The sequence below is a fragment of the Rhagoletis zephyria genome, unplaced genomic scaffold, assembly GCF_001687245.7.
Source record: "Rhagoletis zephyria isolate East Lansing unplaced genomic scaffold, Rhagoletis_zephyria_1.1 Rzeph_scaffold_00123, whole genome shotgun sequence".
NCBI classification, from domain to species: domain Eukaryota; kingdom Metazoa; phylum Arthropoda; class Insecta; order Diptera; family Tephritidae; genus Rhagoletis; species Rhagoletis zephyria.
In genome coordinates, this window is record NW_016157207.1 from 203977 (window position 1) to 230026 (window position 26050).

The following is a 26050-nucleotide window of genomic DNA, read 5'->3' on the forward strand; positions in this document are numbered from 1 at the left end:
AACCGGTGTAATTGAACGGAAATATATATATTTATGTTTGCTTCCTTTGCTAATAATTGCTTTTGTTTTCGTGTTTTTCTTTTTGCTGTGCATTCATTGTTATTATTTTTTATTTTTATTTTTTTTTTGTATTTTCTTTCGCTCTTTTACGACACTTTTAACTGCACTGATGTTGCTTAAATTGGATTGCGCTACTTGCATAAGTAATGCAATTTCATTTCATTTAGAGTAAATGGGAAACGAGTACCTACGCGCAATGGAGCTGTAGGCACATTTTTTTCGTGAGTGAGGATGCCAAAACAAAATTTTCCACAATGTTGGGCATTTAATAATTCACATATTTTACAAAGTAGCACAGCATAGCTAATTTTGATATATTTAATTTAGCTTTGCTACTGATTTAAGCTGACTCACTGTGCTGCAATTATGAAGTGTACGCCCTTTTTGGTTTATTAAAACAGAAACAAAACGACACACTGGTAATACCGAAACTGTTTAAAATATGTTTGTTTTTTGTTAACTACATACTTCTATAAATAGTATTATTTTTTTGTGAACTCGAACATCGAAATGTAAACTTCCTTATTACAAACTCAATGACCGTCGCCCGTCGTTTTCGTATGCGTTTTGCAATCGATTTTTAGCGTTTTATTTCGTAATAGTTTTACATGCGTGCACACCGCATGAATGTGTTGTGTTGCAGTACGAGCCGCGCGCGTCAATGTCTAAACGGTTAATAACAGTGTCGCGCGAAGTTTCAAAAACAAAAATGCCACACAAAATCACATATGAGCCACACACACGCTCGCACACATATTGACATACATACTTATCTATGAGCATGCCGAGTATGCAGCCAGGCATTTGCAGAGAGTTGGCGCAAAGCTATGCAACAGATCGATTGCTCAGATGAAATCAAAATTAAAAAAAAAAAATTCGACTTGAAATTGAGAGAGTTAAAAAGTATTTTATTGAGGTGAGGTATCAACAAACGAAATTGGAACGGAGACACTGAATATGGTTTCCGAGGCAAAAAATAAAAAATAAATAAAAATGATTTACAATCACACACATACACCCACAGCAAAAAACTTACACTATTTACCTTTTGGCCATCATCACTGCGCGGTATGCGTCTAACTCACGCTTGACTGCTGGCCACCGCATCATGCCCACTGCTGCAGCAGTCAGTCACAGTCACGCAACAGCCAACGAAATCGAAAGTGAAATGTAAACTTCGCGATTGCGTTACCGCTTTGCTTGGCATACGCGCATGCGCATATTTTTTTGGTTGCCTTTTACTTTACGATTGTCATAAAATGAGCGCCAGAGACTGCAATGCAGCGATTTTTTTTAGTTACCGTGTATTTGCTGGTTGTAAATGTACGTATATGTTTATATGTGTGGGAAGGTACTCTCTTTTCATCAAAGAAACCATAAAAGTATAAATGTTTTGGAGGAAATGTATGTAGTAAAAAGCCAAAGCATTGTGAATGTGCAAATATTTGTGATCACAGCGTTAATTGCTCGGATGTTGTGGGCTGATATTTTGGCATGTTAGTTACATATTTACATATACTGCGGAGAGCCAAAAAATAATACAGAGCTCTGACACACACGCTCTCGGAGAAAGGTGTAAATAGCTAATAATCGATCGCCATCTCTAATAGAAAAAAAATTCCAATGTCAGTCAACCGGTAAATTTTTCTCAAGTCTTTTGTTAATAACACAAAGTGGTCTCTTGATAATTGGAAGCTGCAGGAAATGTTCTGAATGCCTATATTTCTGGTCAAAATTTAACTGTCAATAGAAAACGTAAAGCTTTCTAAATGATCTACAAGTAGCCTTTGTAACCCTTCCTATGCAGACCGCAAGAACGTTTGATCCTTGTGGAGTATCTGGTATACTTAAGCATCGCTAGTGAGGCGCATAGCATAACAGCCGCTTTGGCTAGCTCATCAGCTTGTTTTCTATACCTTACACAACTTTGTGTCCTGCCTCAATGACTATTTGAGCTTCAATAAAAACTAAGAGTTCCTGTGTATGATGAAAGTTTTCCGCTTTGATGGTTTTTTTTAAAGGTCACGAAGGTTTTCTCATCTTAATTTTAGTCCCTAGTTTTATACTTATATTGTTCTTACTTGTTTTCGTATCCGTGTTTGACCTTTGTCTTTGTTTCGGTATTTGTCTTCGGGTTCATCTTCCTATTCTCCTTCTCTGGTTGTAGGCCTCAAACTCTGGTCATCTATAGAAAATTACCTTTGCAATAGTTTTTTTGGTTCCTTAATCGGTTTAGTAGAACCACCAAATAAAGGCGGACAACTTTATCACATCACAATATAGTGCTTATCGTGACTATACGTCACCTACATATTAACAAGTTTTGACTATTTATTTTATTGATGATAAAATTAATTCTTTTTTATAAAAGCATCGTTTATTATTTAACGAAAACCATATAAATCCAAATTTTAAACTTCGTGCAATAATAAAAAAAGGAATATACGGGTACAAAATTTCAATCTTTTTAATTCGACTTCTTACAAATTTTTCGAGTATGCAGTTTTGTAGCCAATTCAATGTTGCTGTAATAAAGTGCAAGTTTGAAGTACCTAAAACTTATCGTTGATTTTTGGCAAATTTTTTGTTGACTAAGTTACGCATGAGCAAAACCTTAAAAAAAAACAAAATATTCCAAAAATCAAGGGTAAGCCTTCAACTTTGCTCTTTATTATACTAAAATTGAATTGGCCTACAAAACTGCATGCTCAGAATACTTCCAAAAAAATCTAATTAAAAACGTAGCCTTATACGGGTTTTAACAAAGAATAAATTATATATTTTTATATAAAAAATAATTAGAATAAAAAAGTAATTAATTAAACTTATAAGTATATGAGTGTTGTATAGTTATGACCAGCACTATATGTACTAAATGTTTTTCCTTTGACTGAGCAAATTTTGTCCCATAAAAATCTCTTCTGATTAACATAAATAAATTAAATACTTTGTGAAAATTCCACAATTTAATCTTGTGTAGATCAAAGAGAGCTGAGTCTATTGCTCTCATACCTACGCAGTCTCTCATTTTCTTTTTTGACGAGCAAGCACCTATCATATTTATTCTCTCCTTATGTACTTCCATTTTTCCTTCCTTATGTTAGCCATGTTTACCCGCACTCTCAAACGAAGAAATATACAATTAGCTAAGTTACCCAACCGCATATCCGTATTGCCTTTTATTTCATGACTGCTTACCTTAGTTGATTTTGTTAGTTTTAAAAAATCACATTTACACTTTAAAGGTTTTATTTCCTGAATATGGCACAGTCACAAGCAACAGAAATTGAAAATATCTAAATTGAAAATATAGAGAATACATCATTGGCTCCGAATTGCTGCAGGAGCACCATAGATAGAAGATGGAGTCCAATGCTAAAAGTAACCTATTGGATTTATTTCACCTTAAATAAGTCAATTATTTTGTTTGGACTTTAGCTGACAAAAATTGTTAGAGAGGACAGAATTATTTAAGCAATTGGAGTGCAATCAGTAGAACACTTCTGAGCAATCCCCGGCTACTTAATGTTTTAGTTGCTCTACTCAATGCTTTAGTCTTAGCTATTGAAGGAAAAGTTGTCATAGCCCCTTCCGCTACTAGGCTGAGGAGCAATTTTCGAAAATATTGACTTCATAGGTAGGTGGACAGGAGCCTTGCTTACTCAAATATATCAACTGATGAATGAAATGGGCGGTTAGATATATTCAACGGTAGAGTGGGAGAGGATATGTTCTTTCAAGGATTCTACTTCCAACTTAAGTTTTCACTTCCGGATTTTTACAGTCAATTAGCCAGAAGAGGACCTTTTTTAGAAAGGTCAGTGGGTTAGTATTTATATTGATAGCGAAGCTGTAAAAGAGCCTAAGGTTTGATTAGAATCCGATAAAAATTTGTCGGAAATTTTCTGATCTCCCTTTTGGTCGCAATTGATTACTCCAAAAAAGGTAGGTTTGCGTGTATTCGAATTGATTTTTAGAAGGAAACAACAAATAAAAGTTTTAGCTGATGAGTTGGCAAGATATGTATGCTTAAGATCGTTGCTCCTGGGTTGGTATAAGGATTCTTCTGACAGCCTGCTGAATTTCTTTAGACAGTTCCGTGCTAACTTGCCTGGACGAGCAATGGGCGAAAACTTTGATCTAGTATGTAGTTGGAAGGTATTTTCAGATTCTGGTATATACTCTAATATTGACTGGGAAGTGTCCAATCGAAACCCTAAAATCACTTAAAATGAACTTTGAAGGAAATAATAACAAATTTTAAAATTTACAGTACTCGTAAATAATAACTTTATTATATTTCTTTGTAATCACAAGCTTCCCACAAAAATACCAAATCGTATGTCGTTAGCGCGCACGCAGTTAGTTAAAAATTACATAGGCCGAAATAATTTCGAACTGATATTGCAATAACTGTCGTAGAACCACAAATTGAACAATTTACGCACTTTACCGCAAGCGAGCATTAATCACGACACTCAACCATTTTACAATCGGCTGATACGAGTTGCCAAAACGAAAATACGACAAAGTGTCAACAAGCAACAAAAAAAAAAAAATTCAAAAGTTGTAACCATTTGAAGGTCATTTGAAATGTTTGTTTTTGTTTTCAATTATATATTACGATGTCGCAGACCAAAAACGGCTGTTAACCGCAAGAGTGGGGCCAACAACAAAGATGGAGATAGCGACGGCCACTGCGCGCTTTATTGTTGCATTGCCTAACCAAAAAAAAAAAAAAGGTTTCAAAACACTTAGCACTTCGGCCAAACACGCGCTGAAGACAACCATAAATACTGACATAATTTGTCTAAACATTATGTCACTTCGACGCCTTTAATGGCACATGCGAATTAGTAAATAGAAAATGTGAGAAAAAAATAAATTATTAAAGTTCACTGGTGGAGCTGTGCAATTGCAGCAAATTAGCCAAATGACGAAATTACCACAATTTTCATTAATTTTTTATTTATTTAGAAATGGGTTAGTGCAGTCAAACGATATTTCGCTCGAAATTTTCCGTAGCGCTAAAAGGAGCAATTGTTTTAAAGGTACAAAATTTAAATGTATGCAGGTATGTATTTGCTTTTTTTGGTATCCGTTTATGTGTTGGTGTTTGTAGGCCTCAAAAATGAAGTGAGCGACATAAATTGCTGCATTAACCCCAAGCTAATTGTGAGTGCAGTCGGCTTGCCAGTTTGTCGTGATGTTGACGGTAGCGGGCGTTCGCACTAAATAAATACACAGACACTTACATTACACATGCATACCATACATATTTATGCTTGCTCCTTACTCGCACTCTCTCTTTTACCTTGATGCTTTTGACTGAACTTACTCATACTCACTAACTAAATTATGCAATCGAGTTGTTATGCAGCGCATTTTAGTTTGTTGTTAAAAAAAAGTGTTGCTATGGTTTGTATTTACACACACATGTATGTACTTAGCTTGTGTGTGTTTTTTTTTGGGTACATGCATGCACTATATATGTATGTTACATACATATATTTCTGTGTCAGCGGCAATCTTGTGCATCGTCTTCATCGCCAGCGTTTTTTAGTTCAGGGTATTGCGCCAAAAACCTCAACCAGAAGTGTAATTTTGCCATTTAGTTAAGTGAACAATTGAGTAATCAAAATTAAACATCTACATATATTTACTTGTATGTTTCTTCGAACTAAATTTTTTCGCACTGCTCGAAGTGTTGGGAAATTAGGTCAGTAAGACTTCGTGTTTCTGTTTATTTAAGAAGAAATTTCTACAAGTCAAGGGTATTCAAATACAAAAATGTTGATAAAATGCGTTCGAAAATGGCTTGAACACTGAAATTGATCAAAAAACTAACCAAAAACAGAAAGAAGTTCGTAGCTTAACTCTTTTGTTATCAAAAAAATAGTAGACTGGCGCTGTAATCGATTCCAACAAAGAAGGCTAAGTAAAGCCAAATCCTACTTATACTTACACTAAACTTATATTACAGGTGCTATAAGGGATCAACGGGCAGATTTTCGAAAAATTATAAACCATATATTTCAAAAAAAATTTTGAACTGATTTTTAACTGCTATAAGGGACCTGTAATATAAGTTTGCACACAAAACGCCCATATTTTTACTTTTTTAGTTATTTTCATGCAACACTTAAAAATATTATGACTCAATCCCTAAAAAAAATTGGTTTGGTGCAATACCCAGAAAAAAGTTGATTTTTCCCTAAAGTGCCTGGCTGTTTTGTCACATCGCTTTACCAAAAAAATTTGCTAAATAATTTTCAGATGGTAACTCAACCTCAACTATTTTAATTTTGCTGTGACTTTAGCCTAGTAAAAGAGATAGATTAATGGCTCATCAACCGATGTGGATGGTACTAATACCGTTTTAGATCACCAGTTCAATAATGAGTATTATATAGTGGCCATAGCGATTCATAACTGCCGATGGTGTAATAAATAACCCGGCCAATGATTTTAGAAAAAAGTAAATAAAATGAAAAATGGAGCATTCAGCGAAGTATTTGAATGCTTTCCATTCTGGTTAATGTTTCCTCGCTGCGGAATTTTTCTTCATTTTCGTAGGTAACATACAAACAAATGTACAAAATGATGCTGACGTTTGTATATACACATAAATACTCATATGTTCGTGCATTTGTACAAACTTTTACATTTAAAGTTATGTAGTACTTACTTGCACACAATCTTTATTCATAATTTTAAAAGAACGACCTACAAGCTTTTCTACTTTTTTGGCTTACTTTTAATGCATTCAAAGTTAGTATGTGATGAAATTAGTTTTTGTGTTTATTAACTGTTGAAATATTTTTGTTGTGTAAGCTGTAATATTTCCGTTTGTGGGTTTACCTTAATTTCTTCTTCATTTTGCTTCACAAAAAGCGGAACGGCTTTTAAATATAGTGGAGCTGCTCACAGATGCAAGAACTTCCAACATTAATGCTAGGGAATGGATTTTATGGGATTTACCTTTTCTTTTCATTACAAAATAAAATTAAAAATTACCACAGAAATAAATATTTATGGTTGAATCTTTGATGCAATTTACCTTTTTTTGTGTGCCAAAAATGGCTTCATTGTTTATAATTCTTTCATAGCGCCTTTAAATTGTTTGTACAAGTTTTTAGATCTTGTTAACAGCATTTTTGTTTTTTTAACAAATTTTCCGGCACTACGAAGCTACAGCAAACCGATTATGCTTTATAGAGTTATCGTTTGATTAAATGCACTGCACAAAACCACAGCAGTTAGAACTGAGGATCGCCACTACTGTGGTCCTTAACGCCGTGCTGCTGCAGCAAGGAATGCAGTAATACACAGGGCCCCTGGATGCTTTACTGACTCAGGATATGACCACTATTATTCCTCTAGAATGGAAACCGGTAAACTTTTACAAATGGTTGGAAGCTTTACGAAAGGAGGAAATTTTATTATTGTAAACGAATTTAATTTATTAAAATTAGAGTATGCATTCTTTATAATTTCATATGAGTATATCTATGTGTGTGATCTACTGATGATTTTGTTGATATGATTTAATTTGTAACTAAAATAAAACTAATAATAATCAAGTAAAAGAAAAACTTAACTAAATACATAGCTACAATGTATGCTGTGCTGACTAAAATTTCAAAAAAGAAATTATTTTTTTAAAGGTAAATGTTATTAAAGATTGAATTGCACTTTTTAAAGAAATAATATACTAAATTAGTAGATGATATTTGTCTGCGTGCCATTGGTGCTTGCTCAAGCATGCCGCGCCACCATCTCCTGTATCCATTTGGCTGTAGTTTGTATATTGTGATAAATGCCCGGCTGATGATCGACGCCGCAACCAAAACCGGCGCTAGTGATGCCAACCAAAATGAAACGACCACGCTCTTTCACAATTAGTGGCCCACCAGAATCGCCTATAACGGGGTAAAGAAAGCAAATTAAATTCGTAAGAAAACAAACTAATAGTGGTTGTAGTTAATGAGCTGTTGGAGCACAAAACGAGCGCCTAGAAGTATGCAATATTTGGAAGTTAACTTCAAGCAAACTATTTGTAACAGACTGCTGTTAACAGAGCAGTGAAGTGTTGATGTACATTTAAATTAAAGGTACAGTGGAAAAGCGATATAATGAACCTTGATAAAACGAAAAACTAAATTATAAAAAAAATTTTTCCTGAGTCCCTTATAAAAACCGCTATGTTGTGAAATTTTGAGTATGAAAACCTTCGAAACAAATTGATGTCTAAAATCGCCCTAGCGAAAGCCTCCGTCTAACAATGTTTCGACTTTAAACCTTATACCCACTTATAAAGATTTTTTTCAAAATTTTGCATTTTAGTTGTGTTGAGGTATTGATATTCTATAAATGTAACGAAACTATAGATATAACGGAGCATTATTATAACCAACTCAACTCCGTTATATCGAGATTTTACTGTACTTTTTTGATCCTTTTTTTTTAAACTTACCCAAGCACGCATCCTGATGCCCATCCGAGTGGCCCGCACAAAACATTTCGCCATAGAGTTCCACATTGATGCGTTTACTTTCGTGCCAGCGTAAGCAGTCAAAGGCCGCTGGTGAGAGAATAATTTCAAATATTAATGCCATGTTTTTTACTTTCTAAAAAAAAATTGTCCTTACTTATTATGGGTACCGTCGCGACTTGCAACATATTGGTACCTGCATGGCCCATACTCGCTTCTGTCTTGCCCCAACCGGCAATTAGACCTTTCCGTCCAATTAAAGCAATCGGAAATAATGGCAAGCAAATTGGAAGAATGTGTTCACTGGAGTGTACAGAAGAAAAGTGTTTTTCTTGCGGACAATGACATTCACACAAAAATGGTATACACAACTCTCTTACCTAAATCCCGTCGGCTTGGCCAGCTTTAGCAGCGCCACATCGAAGCGATCCGGCTGTGTCATGCGAAATTGAAAACGCGGATGTACAATCTTCATGATAACATTATGCTTCTCCACCGGCAGTGGCTCGTGTATATGACCCAAATTCTGTGTATCCAATTCACCCAAATAGACGGAGATGTCCTGCAGGCGCGCCTGCTGTATGCAATGCGCTGCCGTAGCGACAATATTATGCGACACCAACACACCGCCACACTGGAATTCCGCAATGCGTATATGCGCCTGCCATGGATATTCAGCGAAATTCGCCGATCTTCCGCCAATGATGCGCTTTTGCAGAGTGCGCTGTGTGGCATGCGGCAAGCCGCATTCAGGCTGAAAGTAAGAAGAGCAAAATGTAATTCAAATGTTGCTGTTGTTTTGGTGCGAGCGCTCTGCTGATTTCCAACCAACCTTGACGAAGACATCATTATCGTTGCGTCTTTTCAGCATCACACGCTTGGGCAATACCCCGGCGCCACCAGTGCCGCTAATGCCGCTGCCTGTCAGGCGCTTGTACTCGGTGAGCGCATTGCTAACTACATTAACAACTGGCGCTTGATTGGTGTCACCATATAACGGTCGATATTGAATTGTAGCTTCACCGGTGGCGAAATTGGTTGCTGTGTTGGTGTTGAAGCTACCGCTGTTGCTGTTGCTGTTGCTGTTGCTGCTCCCACCGATGCAGCATGAGAATAACCACTTGTTGGCGCCACAGCCTTTGGCATGCCGCCCGCCTTGCAGCCAACAGGAAAACGACAATTTGCACGGCCACACGCTATTCTGATGTGTGCACTCACTGGGCACGCCCAAAATGGTGTTTAGAATGCCTAGAAAATTATGAAAATCAGTATTAAGTGGACATTCGTCAGCTTTAGAGATGATGCTGATAAAGAAACCAGCAATGTGCTAATCTGCAGATCGTGAAAAAAATCATAGAGAAAATTGCTTTATTGTATTATTTAATCCTTTCGACCCGCATTTTTTCCTGTGACATAAGAAGTTTAGTTTTACCTTTGGTATTGTTATTTTTATTCTAGAAATATTGTGGGTACAATTTTAAGTCGCCACACCCATTACGCGAAGGAATCGAAAGAGTTTAAAATGAAATGAATGAAATCTTCCTAATTTTGTGAAATGCCTTCTTGAACCGTAGTCGGGTAGGTATAGCTGTAAGCTTCCATTCAGTACGTTTTGGGTTCGAAGACAGGTCAGCGCAGACTTTAAATTTTCTATTTTTAGTTTTTATTTAGACTACCTAATATATGTATATATATATATATATATACAAATAGAGACAATTCCTTCTTGAATACATTGAAAAGATAATCCCACTAAAAATAAGAATGCCTTCTTCTTGAAGAAAATTTACAGAGATATATTCTTACTTTCTTCTATATTCTATTTTCGCTCTGTACATTTTTTAACTAAATTGTAATTTCACAGACTATTAGAGTAATATCAAGAAGCTAATCTGCCAAAAATTTACCATACTAAGGGCCACTTTCTCAAGTAACCTGTAACTTTAAAGCTCAGTTTATATTTAAAGGTTTCATTAAATTTTATGATTCTGTCTACAGTAAGTTTTTAAACTAAAAAACATACATTTGTCAAAATCGGATAATAGATATGCCCAACTTTAGACATAGCTTTATTTTTAATCCAACATTTAAATATAAAGTGAGCTTTAAAAATAAAGGCTACTTCAGAACATGGCCCTAATAGAAATATTTATATCTATTTATTATTATATAATTTTTCAATTTTGATAAGGAAAGGAAAATTGCGGTCATAAAAATGCAATGCTTTTCCTAATGCGTTTCCCCGTGGCTTTACTGGTTTTATGGCGAAGCAGAGATTGGTCAAACGCTGTAGCCGAGTGGTTGAAGGTGATTGCAACCTTGTTCCATCGGAAGCGACATTAAATTTTTGGGTATCGCCAACAAAAAAGTACATCACAGACCAGAGGATAAACTCGGTCAAGCACTAAAGTGATTTTTTTTGTTTCAATTGGTTTTGTTTAAGTTTCCATGTTAAGAGGTGGCTAGTACAGCCCATACGCGGTTTGTGTCAAATGATTATGGTTTCCATGAGAAAATTTGACCTTTCCGCTTGCCATAGACAGCAATTCGTGTTCGATGGCAAAACGCATGGAACAATGGTTGATCAAGAATTTGATGTCACTAAAGGCCTATCGATAAATCTAACGGTGTAGGGAATGATATATATATTTCTGAATTAAGTATTTCAGACGAATGAAATGTCGCCTTCTGTACCACGTTATGGGCGAAAGCCTAGAATCAGCACCTGATTGGGTAGTGGGACAAAAGTAGTCCAAAAACTGGAATAGTTTAAAAAAGAAGAACTGTGAAACTTGCCAGACACCTACAAACTTTTGATTTTACACCCGTTTTGCGTACCTTTGCGTACTTAAAAGCTTCTAATTAAGTTGACCCTTAACCGCCGCTCAGTTATACCGATTTAAGAAAGAAGAAGTCTAGATCTTTCGAGTGGCGTTTATGTAAATTTTTAAAACTTTAAAACTCTGCGTATTTGCCCAGAAAATATAATTTTCGGTCACCTTTTTTCAATTTGGCGATGTTCTTACGCACTATTTTATAAAACAACCATACAAGTCCTGAATTTATTCGAAAAGTACGTTTAATAAAGAGCAAAATAAATTTTTCCGTTCAAAAATTGGATGAAAACTGACAGAGTGATTCAAGTTTTCATGAAATTTATTTTTTAGTTTTGTTAACCGTTATGCCAAATTTACACTAGGCATTAAATGGTACAAATTTATATGACAAAGTTGGGCATTAAAGAATATCTGTGCCATTACGTTAAGAAGAATTGTCATTAAATTTGTTTCCATTTGGCATTGTTTAAACAGCATGATTTTTTCGGCATTTTAATGCCAGGTGGAAATTCGGCATAACTCAAAAATTTGGGGTGTGTTTGGCAAATTTCATATTTCTATTCTCGTTTCACTCGACAAGACATAAAAGAAAAATAAATAACTTAACTTCCCAGGTATTTTGGAGTGTTGCACAGTGCCATTCTTTCGTTGGTGCCAAGCAAACTTGTTTTTATTCTTTTAGTTTCTAATAATCTTGATTTATACAATGCATTATTTAGCATCAAAAGAATAACTTTCACTCATTTATTTTTCGAAGTTGTACTATGAATTGTTCAAAGGTTTTATAGATGTTTTTTCTTAAGATCATTAACTTAACATAATATACATACATATGTATTTATACATTCATAGTATAATCAATTCACTTACTTGCATCAACTAAAATGGCTAATTTGAAGAGATCGCAACAGTGGCCGACGATGAGGAGCCACCATAAATTCCATAGGTGCATGGTGTGCTACCGGTTGCGCTCGGCATGTGTGCGTATTTCTAACATAGACGCATGTATGAGCGCTACAAAACACTTTAAATACTCGTATACGCGGATCGGCTTAAATACTTTGGAATTACTGCCTGTGACATGTTCATGCAAATTGATGGCGCTAGTCAGAGCAATTACAGCAATGATCTGCAAAAAAAAAGGAAACAAAAAATTGGCAAACAAGAATGTGGTTATGGTGTTTATGAAAACTTGAAAAAAAAACAAAATAAATAATAAAAGAAGTAAATATATACACTGAAAAATACTTAGCCGAAAGGAAGAAAGATAACTGCAGTCAAAAGAAGAAAGTGAAGTGAGCTGAAAAAATAGCTGCGATTGATATATGCGCATCTTGCGATATGTGTGTGCTTACGTCAGTGTTGCCATTATAGTGTTTTCCGGCAAGATTAAACTTTTTTAAGATTTTATTTCTTCGTAAATAATTTATTTTAAATATGAGTAATGAACATTAGTATATACTTTAAATGCGATTTAAAGTATTTATTGGATATGGTATGAGAAAGAAAGACGACTCATGATTTGAAAACTCAGAAACAGCTGTATTAAGGAATCAGTGAAGAAGAAAAATGAATAAATATATTTTTGCTTTCGAGATTCAATAACCACATTTGCAAGAAATTTTAATTAGAGAAATACTAAAATATTAGATTCGTGAGTTCTAAAGTATAACATCTTTAACGAAAAGCATTGGGTTGGCATAAGTAATTCAACTTGGGCCAAATTGAAATTAAAGAGCGAGAGCATTTAGAAAATACGAGTTTTTTGTATAGGCATTTCAGTTTTGCATGAGAAGTTAACTTAAAAAAAAAAAAAATGGTTTAAGATATTTTGCAACATGCAGCTAAGGATCGAGTTTTTCAACAAAGAGAGATTGTCAAACTTCTTCAAACTGTATACAAAAGCTACGCCCAACTTGTAATTCGAGTGAGAATCTAATTTGCTATAAACTGCCTCAGAATACGTAATTAGTTTAACTATTTCTTAGTTGCTAAAGGCCGCTTCGGTGTAGTGGTAAGCAGTGCGTGCTTCCACTCCGCAACGCCTGGGTTCAAACCCTGGTCAAAGCAACGTCGCAAAAAATATAGAAAAAAGGTTTTTTCTTAACAGCGGTCGTCCCTCGGCAGGCAATGGTAAATCTCCAAGTATATTTCTGCCATAAAAAAACAGCTTCTCATAAAAATATAATCGCCGTTCGGAGTCGGCGTAAAACTGTAGGTCCCTCCGCTTTGTGTGACAACATCAAGGCGCACGCCAGAAATCAGAGGAGAAGCTCGGCCAAACACTAACATATGTGTAAGCGCCAATCTATTATTATTATTATTTTTAAAAAAGGAACATGTAGCGAAGTAATTCTGAGACAGCGAAGAGTATAATATATTTAGCTAATAGTTTTGTTAGCATGATCCTGAAAAGTTAGCTTAGAATAAATGATAATACCAAGATTCGTAACTTTTTCAACTAGTTTAAGTGGGTTTCTTAGTCAGTTTTTCCTTTGACTATAGGTAATACATATTTATGATTTTGGTGCATCAATGCGAAGAGAGTTTTTCTTCGACAACTCAAAGATGGAGTGCAAATCCTCATTAAGCCTGTAGCTAAAATCTTCGACCAACCCTATCCTGTTTGAGGGATACAGTTGAGCGTATCAAGAAGTATTTACATACCACCATGAAAAAAAAAAATAGTCATACTTTCGTCATTTGGTATAATATTTTTTGCAAAATATTTACATATTGCGAAAAGAAGTTGTTCCTTATAAATATGCCACACTCCATAGCCCTTTAAATATTGATACTTTTAACGACTCTAATTTTTGGAAATTTTACTTATGTTTACATACATACATAACTATGTATGCGTGTGCAGAAAAAACGAGAATTCACAATATTTCTCAGTGCATGTATCAATTAAAACTTCGCACGTTGCCAACGCTAATGAAAGCATGACAAAATATGCCCACCGCATTCACCTGTCTCCAGCCGCCAGCCACCAGTCGCCAGCTACAACAACTATGTAAAATCTTTTAGCTGTTGTCATTGCTATTCTCCGCTGGCCCATTCACACAATCATTTTTAAGTGTCCCGCTTCACTTGTGTAAATAAAAATACAATACTGTATATATAAGCATATATGTATATACATATGTATGTGCACATTCATTCATTGTTTTATTGTTATTACTTGGGAAAATGTGTCGCTGTGTTCAGCTGCTCGCTAACTTGACGACTCAAGTCAACTGTTGTTGTTATTTTTTGCTGTTATTGTTGTTCGCTAGCGGCAGCAAAACTTTTAGCAAACAAAAAATTTAAACAAACATGCTTGCATACGTGTTTTGCTCTAGATTTTTGCATCTTTTGTTGGTTTTTTTTTCAGTTTTATCATTTTGCTTATAGTTAACGGATTTACTTATGTCAGTAATGTTACTTACGTACAGAAATATGCACATATATGTATATAGTACAGTAAAATATATATAATGCTAAGATGAACGAACTGGTTTTAATCTGAACAGGTGTCATTTGTTAAGTGGTTTCAAACTGGTCCAAAAAAAGCACTTCGGATTACCCCTAATCTCGCGCTTAACGACATGTTAAACATAGTGCTCGTGAATACAGCAGACAAAGTTGCTTCCACGCACACCGTAGCTAAGCTAAGTTGTAAAAGTGTTTGGTTCGTTTCAAGCTATGGACAACCCGGCCTCCTCAGAAAATAAATTGAAATTGTATACCTACTGGGCGTCTGAAAGAATCCTCCACCACCCACATTTCATGCATCGCACACAGGGTGGACTGGACGGACTTTAAATTCTGAAGTCATGAACCTGTGAACCTATTCACGGATGAGGCTGGTTGGAGATGTAAGAGACATCTACCGCGAGGAACTCTCCAGCAACCTCAAATTTACGCTCTCCCATCACTTCAGTGTTTTCGAAGCACAGGTGAATGAACCAGCGGACTAAATACTTAAAAATATAATACCTTTTAAGGAGATAAACCTATATTCTGCTAGCGAGGTGGAGAAAGCCTAATTTATCTCTCGATCGCATGCATTTTCTTTTCTATTTTGTGTCCAGGCCGCAACGGTATCACAGACAACCCTTGACGAAGCTTCGGCGAGAAAGGAGAGGAAGAATTCCTCCTGGTCGGATGAGCTTAACGAATTCTGGGCGAAAACCATGAAATGCAAGGTAGGTAAAGCCTTCTGGCCACGGGTTTACCGCTGGTGGTCAAGCGAGCTCTTCAAACTGAAAAAGTCACAGTGAGTTTTACCGGTCACAGTCGTTTCGGCCTTCATGCGATATGACTGCACATCAACTCAAGTGAGGTATGATGGACTCATCTCAGCATCTGCTATACGGCTTTTGTCGAGCATCTTCTCAAATTATTCTAGTTTTGCACAAATTTTATTTACTGCTGGGTAGCAGCTAACAAACCTCGTTGCTATAATGGTAGTAAAAGTTTTCATACACAGCTTTGTTAGCAAATTCCAAAGCCGTTAGGTCTTAAAAATTTGTTAAACACATTCGTTTATTTAATAAAGGGATTCTGCATATGTTAACTATGCTGTATAAAATTAACTTAAACAATTACAGTTTTAAGGTAAAAAGCCTCAGTTTGCTCGATAGTTAGCAATAAAAGTCATGTAGTAAAAAACTGTAAATGAATGTAGGTACTGGTATCTAAAGAAAATTTCTGCCTACGATAAGTGAGCTAATGGGCGGATCACTAGGCCGCATCTCTTAGTAAGCCAACCATACCAGCTAGAGAACTAACCCCTCCTTCAAAGCAAAATACCAAACAAAAGTGCTTTTGGAAAACCAATTGTACAGTTGGCAGATACCACTTATGATAGTATGTATACCACATTCATAAGACCGATTGAAAATAATGGATCTATGGTCTGGTGGAAAACTCTATACCGAGAGAACCACTGGAAATTAATTAATATAATAATAATAACAATAGATTGGCGCTTACAAATATGTTAATGTTTGGCCGAGCTTCTCCTCCGACTTGTGGCGTGCGCGTTGATGTTGTCACACAGACGGGGGGACCTACAGTTTTACGCCGACTCCGAACGGCGATTGTATTTTTATGAGAAGCGGTTTTTCATGGCAGAAATAGACTCGGAGATTTGCCATTTCCTGCCGAGGGACGACCGCTGTTAAGAAAAAACCTTTTTCTATATTTTTTTGGGGTGTTGCTTTGACCAGGGCTTGCTGATGAATGAAAGCGCGCACTGCTTCTCGAAATTTCTCAACATATTGGTAGATAATGATATTTTTCCAGCAAGCGCTGCGAACTTTCTTTCATGGTGTGGTCACTCTTAGACTTCAGGAAGCCAACATATGGAGACAACCTAAACTGGGAAACTTGGCGATACTGAGTGAAATAAAAATAGGCGAGATTAATGGAATCAAAGTGGATTTAATTATATGGTATTACTAACTATATTAAGGAGGGTTTAGACTTTACTATCTGGATATCATCATGGTTTCTGACCAGAAAGGAATAAAACGAAGGGCTACTAGTGGCAGACGATGTTGTATTCATCAGGAAACCACCGTCCATCTCTATTCAAAGGACCTGCGATCAGTCAGTATTTTCACCTTCCAAATGACTACAGCGTGTTGCAAGCATTAATTTATGCTATAGAGAAGGCAGCTATTCGGGACACTTTTCAATTGCACCAATGCTTCAGCGAAGGCAAATACTATCGAGTGCTCTTTGTAGAAACTACCACGAAGAGAATTCGGATGAATAAATTACCCCTTTCTGTGTTGATGCGATGTCTAAGACCGCATTGGAAGCGCCTTCTTCGCCAAAATTTTAGAGGCATCGGAGGTAGGATTCTTGGACCGCCGCGCCACATTTGACGTCCACTTACAAAAGGTACTCACAATGGTCAACTTTGATTCAAATTGGTAGTGTGGAACTTTTCGTACCAGTTCTGCTTGCCTAACTTAATATACTCAGTTTTAGTTAATTTTGAAGTAGCTCCGGTAGCTTTTTTATTAATTTAATTTTTTATCTTGATTACATGGAAAGTATGTAGACACATAAAAATGTTATATTTACGGCGACGAGTATTATTTATGTATGTACAGTTTTGTGTAAGGTAAAATAAGTTATAACAATTCGTTTTGTAAAATATTTAAATTAATGAGTTTTGGATGGTTAGTACAAGTATGTAGATTGGAAATGACACAAAAAAGATTGCGCAACACGCAAATTTAACTTTGAGTAGTAGATTGCAAATTTGTATTAAGCTTTTATAGATCGGATAATTTTTCCAAGATATTTTAATTTTTATGAAAAAAACCCAAATTTTAACATGGAATAAATTAAAAAACAGATTTTGTGTATTTTTTTTTTCAATTTGCATGAAAGCCTCTTCTTTTAGACAAAAATCGAGCAACTAACGAAGAAAATCGGTTCATTACTAAAAAAAGTTGTGAATGTTCAAATGAAAATGCGTAATTTTTTTCTTGAAATATGAACTGGACAGAATGTTGCTCATACGTTTTGTGCATGGCCATATCAATACAACAGCACTTAAATTGTGTACAGGACAGCCGCGAAAATTCCAAATTTTTAAACAAATTTATAGGGGTCGCTTTAATGGTTTGAAAAAAATTATTTTTTTAAGAGCGAAAATTCGAAAAAATTTTGACTTGAAATCTGATAAATTAACATATTATTGAAACTTATTCATATAAATCCATAAAAGCGCTAAATTATAGCTGGCCAAAGTAAAAGTTGGTAAAATTTTTGCGATAAAAAAATTTTTTTTTTTTTAAACCCGAGTAGCGTACCCCATTTTTTTTTAATTTGAAATGTAGAACAAAATAAAAACATTCCTAATGATGATGATATTTTTAAGGACCACCCTAATGGTGGTATGTACGTATACTAGGGTGTCCGCCATACAGATTTACAAATGATTATGGGGAATTACTTAGAAATGCAATCTTTACTAAAGATAATTAATTACTGCAAGTTGTAATTAAGAACTAAAACCGTGAAGCCGCATATGAATACTGATAAATTTCGCTCACACAAGTACGTAATAAATGCTCATCTCCGCCGATTATGTGCAATTGAATCTGTGAAAATTATTTTTATAAAAGCGAACCTTGCGACTTGAGCGTAGTTAGTATTTTGAGCTTATTCAGTAAATAACTTATACACATAAAACCTACGGGCACTACTGAATACTGAAATGGGGAAAAAAGTTTGCCTTATTTTACTTTTTACTTTTTTGAGCCTCGTCACGAAGGCAGCAGCTCGTCCACAGGGATCAGGTAAATGAGGCTAAGTGCCATATATTTAAGCAAGAAATAATAAATTTTCTTATTTGGAAAGATTCTACTTGTGGCCCAAATGCAAATTTCACAAATTGCGGCACTGCTTGTCCATCTAAATGTAGCGACAATCCACTGTTGGGAACAATTTGTACTGATCAATGCGTAGTTGGCTGTCAGTGTAAAGATGGATATGTGCTGAACGATGCTGGAAAATGTGTACAGAGGAGTGAATGTTGATTAAAGCTCCCTTTATATGTTTGAGTGTCTCTGTTCTTAAATAGTCTCTTGTAAATTGTAGCTTTTGGCACGCAATTATTTGTAAACCAAAATAAAAAGGTAAAATTTGCAGGAGCAAGGAAAATTTAAATAAAATAATGGCTTAAGTCCTGGGCTGTACAAACTACTTATATATATATATGTATGTTTAATGAAAGAAAGGCGAAAAACACTATTGCAATATTTTACGCTTGAAAGTTCAATGTGATCTGCGCAATCCACAAAAAAATTCCTCTGCCATATGCGTCAACTATAGCGAGATCAGCCTTCTGTGCTTCGGCTAAAAGGTTTTAACGAACAAAAATATACAATACTAATTGGCCTTATCAGTGTTGCTATAGATCTGGAAAATCACCATTCGCCAAATATTGTAAAATACCAGCGAGAATAGGATCGACACGAACCATAAATTTGTAGATTTCTAAGCCCCTTTCTATAGTAAGAATCGATGTCTGAAGTTGGTATTCCCGAGAAACGAACCAGCAGCGAAGGACCTTTACGAGCCGTTTGATAACAAAGGGGGTTTCAGACAGGGTGACTCCCTTTCGTGCCATGCCGGGCCACGGAGAGATGTCACCGGCGGGCCTCTTGCATTGAAATCCTTTTTTATTAAATCCACGGAATCTTTGTGGTGGTAACATTGGCAGCAAAGACTTTCTAACCAGAAACCTGACTATGCTTTCTCGAAAGTATGTGACGTGCTGAATCCGAATCTGCAAATATTTTAACGTAAACAGAAAAACCGCTCTTGTTGAATTTACTGAGTTTGCCATTCGTAAATAAAACGGAAGCTGCGTGATAGTAAATAATTCTTTTAAAAATAGAAATTTTTCCAATAATTCAAGTTGGCTTTTGGAGGGAGTGAATAGTATTCTTAGATACAATGATCAGCTATTTAAAAAGAAATATATATATCAAGGCATATGTGAAATGACATGTAGCAACATGGGGCCACTATGACTTCAGATTCGGATTAAGCACCTCAAAGGCTTTCAGAAAATATATTCAATATTTGGTTTCTGGCTAGAATGTTTAATAAAAATTTGCCGGCCTATTCGGTTTGCGTAATTTACTTAGTATAATAAATTATTACAATCAGCTGATTAAGTTAAGTAATATTCTGACGAGTTTTGGCTATTTTTCTTGTGTTTATTTAATGTTTACAATTTTTCTATAAAGTTCTAGCGCATGAAATAAATAGCACCTCATAAATACACATTTCAAATGTCGTACAAAAATTATAAAAATTTAACAAACTTTACCAATTACACCCAAAAATTTTAAACTTCTTAATCAAAATTTTTAGAAAAATTTAAAATATGCAGTTTTGTAGCCTATTAGAGGGATAAAGTGCGAATTTCAAAACGTTAGAAAATCGCGGTTTTAGTATTTTTGTTAGCTGACAGTGTCGTCAATTTTGTTCTATATAAAGTATGCTTGACAATTTCTTTTATATGCAAGAAAATGCCTTGCTTAGTGAATAGTCTTAAAATGTTAAATTTCTTCGGTAGGAACCTCTACACCCTAAGCCTTACAGAAAGATACTGTTTACTTTTGCAGGATTCAAAAAGAAAAACTGAATGTGGATTCAAGGTTCATATTTCCTATACGGCAGTCAAGATAATGTAGAAGAGTTTTTGCTTAAACTGTGTCGCAGAACTTGAATATATTAATTCTTGTGGTAACTCACCAAAACTGTGTTTTCTTGTTTTTTATGCCATTTCTGCATTCTTGGTGCACCAATGAGCTTTGATTTTTTAAAACTTAAGATCCCCTATTTAACTCTTTACGTTGGCAGCTTCCTAATCAAGCGGTTTCCAGCGCTTTCACTTTTGTTATCAGTCACCAGAGAAAATTCGTTTCTTCTTATCATATTTCATTCAAAATTGTATTCCGTTTTTTTTTATTTGATTACTGAAATTAAGTCGGGCCCGGCAAAAGAATGCCTTCCTCTTCCTCTGCTACTACCTACGGGTACCAATGTTAAATACTTTCAGAGCTGGAGCGTTGCCATCCATACGCACGATACACTGAGCATAAATGCTTTCAGAGCGTTTGAGATTTAGTGCGAGTACGAATTTAAATCTTTCCATACTTGCACCAACTTTCACTCATTGAGAGAGCGCCATTTAAGTTCTTTATTTCTTCTGTAGAATAAATAACCTAAACATGTGCAAACGGCAATTTCGTTGCAAAAAAAATGTAATTCCCATCAATGCAAAGTGGGAAAACCTCTGAGTGAATTTTGTGCATCAGTTGCGAGAGTTGTTGTAAACATTTATTTGTTAGTGAGTGCAAGCATATACATATATACGTATTTATTTATGCACATTAGGGTGGCTACGACAGCAAAAAAAAATCAATAAAAACAGTACGATTTTTTAGCCGGACTTCACTTTTGCACTTCATTGGACTAAAATTGTATGGGCTATAAAATTACACACCCAAAAATGTTTATGGAAATTTGTAGAATTTCCTAAGTTTTATATATATGTGTGGAACTGTGGTATAGTATATGGTTAAAGCCTTGAAAATATTTGTATAGAAAAAAAAGTTTAACTCGAAAAACATTGTGAGTGTTAAAAAAAATCAACATGTGGTCACTTGTTTGAGTCACTGTGTTTTTTTATTTTTTATTTTATTTATTTTATTTTTTTATTTGATCGCTACTTTTTGATGTTTTGCCTTTGGACCGCATAACAACTGTTATTTTCAGATTTCCCTTTCTATATACTATGTAAGGTATTTAAAGCGGTTGGAGCACGCGTAATTGGAAAAAATGTGATAGATAAAATTCAAGCGAAAAAATTTAAAATCAAAATATAGCAAAATTTTGCACAACTTCATTTACTGTACTTGTTTACACCAAATTTTGGGAACATCTCCAATGCCGTGATCCAGAATTTACAAATAATTAGAAACGATTATCTTGAGCTCTCGACTTTTTATATGATAATTTTTATTAACTTTTATCAAAGATCAAATAGGGAAACACATTTTTTTGTATTATAAATGCTGGTAAAGTTGCACACTATATAAAAAATTCAGTCAAGGATAGTATAGCGCAAAATAAAACTAGAAAAATAATAATCACCCTAGTGCAAAACATACATTTATGGGTATGTACGTGTGCAGTGAGTCGTTAAAAGTGTTAATATGTTTCCGAATTTTATGAACAGGTGTAAAGATAAAACACTATTTTGTAAAGCTTGACACTTACCTAGGACTTCGCATTAGGGTGCTCTTTGTCGATTTTTTTGGCTTGTGGGTAAAAAAATTAAACAAAAAGTTTTAGCCCATACGCGAATTCTAAGAATCGTTTAACATCCAAATGCAATAAGCTCAACAGAAATAATTACTTTTAGATTCTAACTTTATGAAGACAGTAATGCACTCCAATAAGTTTTAATTGTACTTACAGTATCAAAAAATTAGATTAAGAAGCTCACTTTTGGGTTTTATAATGAAAAACATTTAGACCTAAATATAGCTATCAAGCAGCACAATACTTTCCCACCCATATTTATTTTCGAGTATCTCATTAATGTATTTACTATACATATGAATGTATGTACATATGTATGTATTCGGAATCATCTGCGTGCTTGACGCTCTCAGAATATTTTGTTTTGTTTCTATAAAGTATAAATAAGAGTGCAGTGAAATGCTGCTACAACTAAAGTCTTTCTTAGCTTCTACGGCAAACTACATAACACCACCCGATTGCTGCTTTAAAAAATGAACAATAAATTCAATTTGCTAATTTTGCTCCTTTTGTGCTTCGTTGCGTTCATAACAGCTTTACCGCAGAGAGGTAGGCGAGCAGAATTTGACATTAATTTAATTTACTAAATCGTTTAAATATTATTTGAAGGTTGGCGCCCCTGTCCACTCGATCAAGAGTTCACAAGATGTGGCTCCGCCTGTCCACCAAGATGTGATGACCGAGGTGAGCCGAGGATCTGTACACTTCAATGTGTAGTTGGTTGTCAATGCAGACCTGGCAATGTGTTGAACAGCGCTGGGCGGTGTGTAGACCCAAGCAAATGTTAGCTGAATTAAAAGGTGATCAAGGAGATTGCATAAATCATACGCGATTGGGTTACTAATTATGTAGGAAAACGCAAAAATTTTATGGATATGCAGCTGATATTGAATAAAACGTGACCGAAAATATTGCAAGTGAATATAATTTCTTAAATGGAGAGAGTGTCTATTTAAATTTCGTCAAACAGTTTGCAATGTTGCATTTTTAGGTATTCCACGCTCTATTGAAGCTAGTCTTTGACTGATTTTATTTAATTCAAATAAAAAAATGTTTCTTTAATTTGATACATAAATTAGTTTCAGTTAAATATGTGGCTGCTTCTAGTGGGATCAAGGCAATGTGAAAGCTTTCCATATAACTACGCGTTCTCGAAGGGCATGTTGATATAAATATGTACATATATTTCCGTACAGCACTAACTTTATACTTTCCGAGAAACCAAAAAAAAAACAACACAACGTCATAACCGATTTAGTTCCGATATGTATTTGACGAGGAAATGCGAAAATTCTTCACAAAAGAAAAAGAAATCAAAACATTCGTACAAAGTAAAACGTATTTCAATCATTTAAACATATACACATGTTGTTTTTATAGTTATTCCATGTATGTACTTATGTATGTATATATGAATTGGTAAATGCTACGGCTTTCTTTATTGGTTCGTTGTGTTCACGGTATATAGGCAAATCCCTGTGTTTGGACGTTTCTTTTCTCAAATAAGTGTAAAAGAAATATGAAATTAATTAATGTATGCCTATTGTACTATGCCATTTTTGACACAAATATACGAGAATTTGAATTGCGTGGATTTATTTCATTTTTAGATGACTATTTCCCGGATTTACCCATATACAATTTTGATATTCGGTACACTTTCGAAGTGTGGTAGAATGACAACATTTTTACTTTCATATGCTTCTCAAAGAACAAGCATATGAATTATAAAGCTATGTAATCATCTACGTGGTGGACTGTAAGGAAGACAAAATTGCTCCTAGATCGCAGGCAGACTTAAAACTGACTACTGACCTGAGGAAAAAAAGTTGACCAACAGAAACAATTTTAACAAGTAAGAAAGTCTAAGTTCGGGTGGAGCCGAATATGAAATACCAGGCTGTATCAATTTTGAGTAAATAAGCGTCCTTAAATTTCGAAATATTGAAGTTTCAAGCATTTCTGAAATTTACCGATATATGAAAAGCGGCCGTAATTTTAGTCCGATTTCAATAATTTTCAACGTTTTGCTTTTATGTGGCAAGCACAATAAAAATTCCGAGTTTGGTACAAATTGGTAGAATGGTTACCGATATACATATGTATATGTGATCATAAGTGGGCGGTGCCACGCCNAGACATGGCTTAATCGATTTCTCTATTCATTCTGAGCATTTATGTATACATTTGTCTATATCTATCTCGATTCGTTTTGGCTGTTACAAACAACCGTTATGTGAACAAAATTAATATACCCTTGTTTCATCTAGTCATCCTAATAGCTCATTTCCACCAAACGCTTAACTGCAGTTAAGAGGTCAGATAAGCTACAATAATTTTAGCGAGAAGTTTTTTTTTCTTTCCTTTACTTGTACTTAATATGAGCAACCACCTCCTTCGTGTTGTAATTTGCTTTTTCCCATAGACGTAAACTGCAGTTAAGGCTTGGTGGAAATGAAATATAAATTACTATAAATTAAAAATTCGCTGCGGTACAACATACCACATCTATTTATTATTATTTTGCCCGTACTTATTAATATGAAAGAAAGGCTTAAAGCGAATACCGACTTGTATTTTACCAAGATCAAATTTGAAAAAATTTAAAACTGTATGTGCAACAAAATCCACGGCTAGTTAATGAGCAGAAGTAATACAAATGAGAGCGATAAAACATTTGCAACGGAAGCAATCAAGCAATCCGCTAATATGTCAAGTGAGCTCGAAGAAAATTGGTTCTTGTTTTCATTGCAGAAGATAATGAGGACGAAGTGATTCTCCGTCAATTAAATAGGGAAGTGTGCCGCAAGAAAAACTTACACCCTGTTTTCTTAGAGAGGGCATGAACGACCATTTGCAAAACTCCAACCTGACCCCGACCCATAGGCCCCTATTTGTCTCTAGGTAGTCCTTAGTAAAATGGTAAAAAAAAATATTTTCACTTCGCCGGCCTCATTACTTCTTTCGCGCAGAACTCCCTTTCGCATAGTGATTATACATATTACCTTTGTCACCGTAGCGTCATAGCCGGATATTAATTGTATGTTATTATAGCTTTTTTTTATAAAATTAGTTAATATTAAAAAATAAAAACACTTTTAAACCAAAGTATTTTCAAAACACCTATTCTTCAACAACTAGTTTACCTTACCAACTACAATAAAAATAGGTCAGCTTAGTATATGTTTTCATTTGGATTCTAAAGTTGTAGTCTTGTATATAAAATTTAACCAGCTTTCGAGCAATTAAAAAGGTGCAAGTTATTTTACGGCATAATTATGTGGAGAAAGAAATCGCTGCGCAATAAAAAAATAGATTAATCTGATATTTAAACCAAAAACTCATAATTGCAGGTATACATTAACATACATACAAACATACGTACACATTATAAATGTGGGAACGTGTGCATTTGTATAAGAATTTAGATTGTAACAGTGTTTATTATTTTGGGCGCACGTAACTACGTAGCAATTTTTCGTTAGTAAAGTTTCTGACACTCCCGAATCAGAATTACGCTACACAAACAAACTGTAACTCACGCTTGTGAAATTCATTCAAAGTAGATTTAATTGCACAGAAAATTCTTACAAAATCACTTTAGACATTAACAATTTTTTCCCGTCGACTACAAATCTAAGTAATCAACTTTTCGACGCATAACAGCTTTCACAGAGTGGAAGCGCACTAGCTTACGCACAGAATTATTGAAGTAGAAAGTCGAAAACCCGAACCAAACGCGTCAGACCACAGAATCAGACTGATCTTGCAGCTTTCTGTTGATGCTCAACTGTTGTGGTATCTAGCG

The 26050-nt window shown here is 35.0% G+C and overlaps 2 protein-coding genes and 1 long non-coding RNA gene across 3 annotated transcripts; 2 read left to right on the forward strand and 1 right to left on the reverse strand.

The window, feature by feature from the left end:
- Nucleotides 1-7757: 7757 nt before the first annotated feature.
- On the reverse strand, nt 7758-12343 carry LOC108379500 (testisin). The gene is made up of 6 exons (XM_017635860.1): nt 12262-12343; nt 9387-9802; nt 8935-9308; nt 8712-8857; nt 8537-8644; nt 7758-7982 (listed from the first exon to the last, which is right to left on the reverse strand). Exons 1-6 carry the CDS (start codon nt 12341-12343, stop codon nt 7819-7821), a joined length of 1290 nt encoding a protein of 429 aa, XP_017491349.1. The 3' UTR covers nt 7758-7818.
- Nucleotides 12344-18511: 6168 nt separating this feature from the next.
- LOC108379562 (chymotrypsin inhibitor) lies at nt 18512-19105 on the forward strand. The gene is made up of 2 exons (XM_017635920.1): nt 18512-18698; nt 18760-19105. Exons 1-2 carry the CDS (start codon nt 18617-18619, stop codon nt 18936-18938), a joined length of 261 nt encoding a protein of 86 aa, XP_017491409.1. The 5' UTR covers nt 18512-18616; the 3' UTR covers nt 18939-19105.
- A 3553-nt stretch (nt 19106-22658) lies between these two features.
- Nucleotides 22659-23182, forward strand: LOC108379572 (uncharacterized). Its single transcript, XR_001849493.1, has 2 exons — nt 22659-22791; nt 22852-23182. It is a non-coding gene; the product is annotated as an uncharacterized LOC108379572 (long non-coding RNA).
- The last annotated feature ends 2868 nt before the right edge of the window (nt 23183-26050 follow it).

Excerpts from the sequence above, each read along its gene's own strand:
- LOC108379500 (XM_017635860.1), bottom strand. The coding sequence starts at position 12,343 with ATGCACCTATGGAATTTATGGTGGCTCCTCATCGTCGGCCACTGTTGC. Across the intron at positions 9,309-9,386 it reads ATAATGATGTCTTCGTCAAG|CCTGAATGCGGCTTGCCGCA; the intron begins GTTGGTTGGAAA and ends TCTTACTTTCAG. Across the intron at positions 7,983-8,536 it reads GCATCAGGATGCGTGCTTGG|GCGATTCTGGTGGGCCACTA; the intron begins GTAAGTTTAAAA and ends ACCCCGTTATAG.
- LOC108379562 (XM_017635920.1), top strand. The coding sequence starts at position 18,617 with ATGGGGAAAAAAGTTTGCCTTATTTTACTTTTTACTTTTTTGAGCCTC. Across the intron at positions 18,699-18,759 it reads AGCTCGTCCACAGGGATCAG|ATTCTACTTGTGGCCCAAAT; the intron begins GTAAATGAGGCT and ends TTATTTGGAAAG.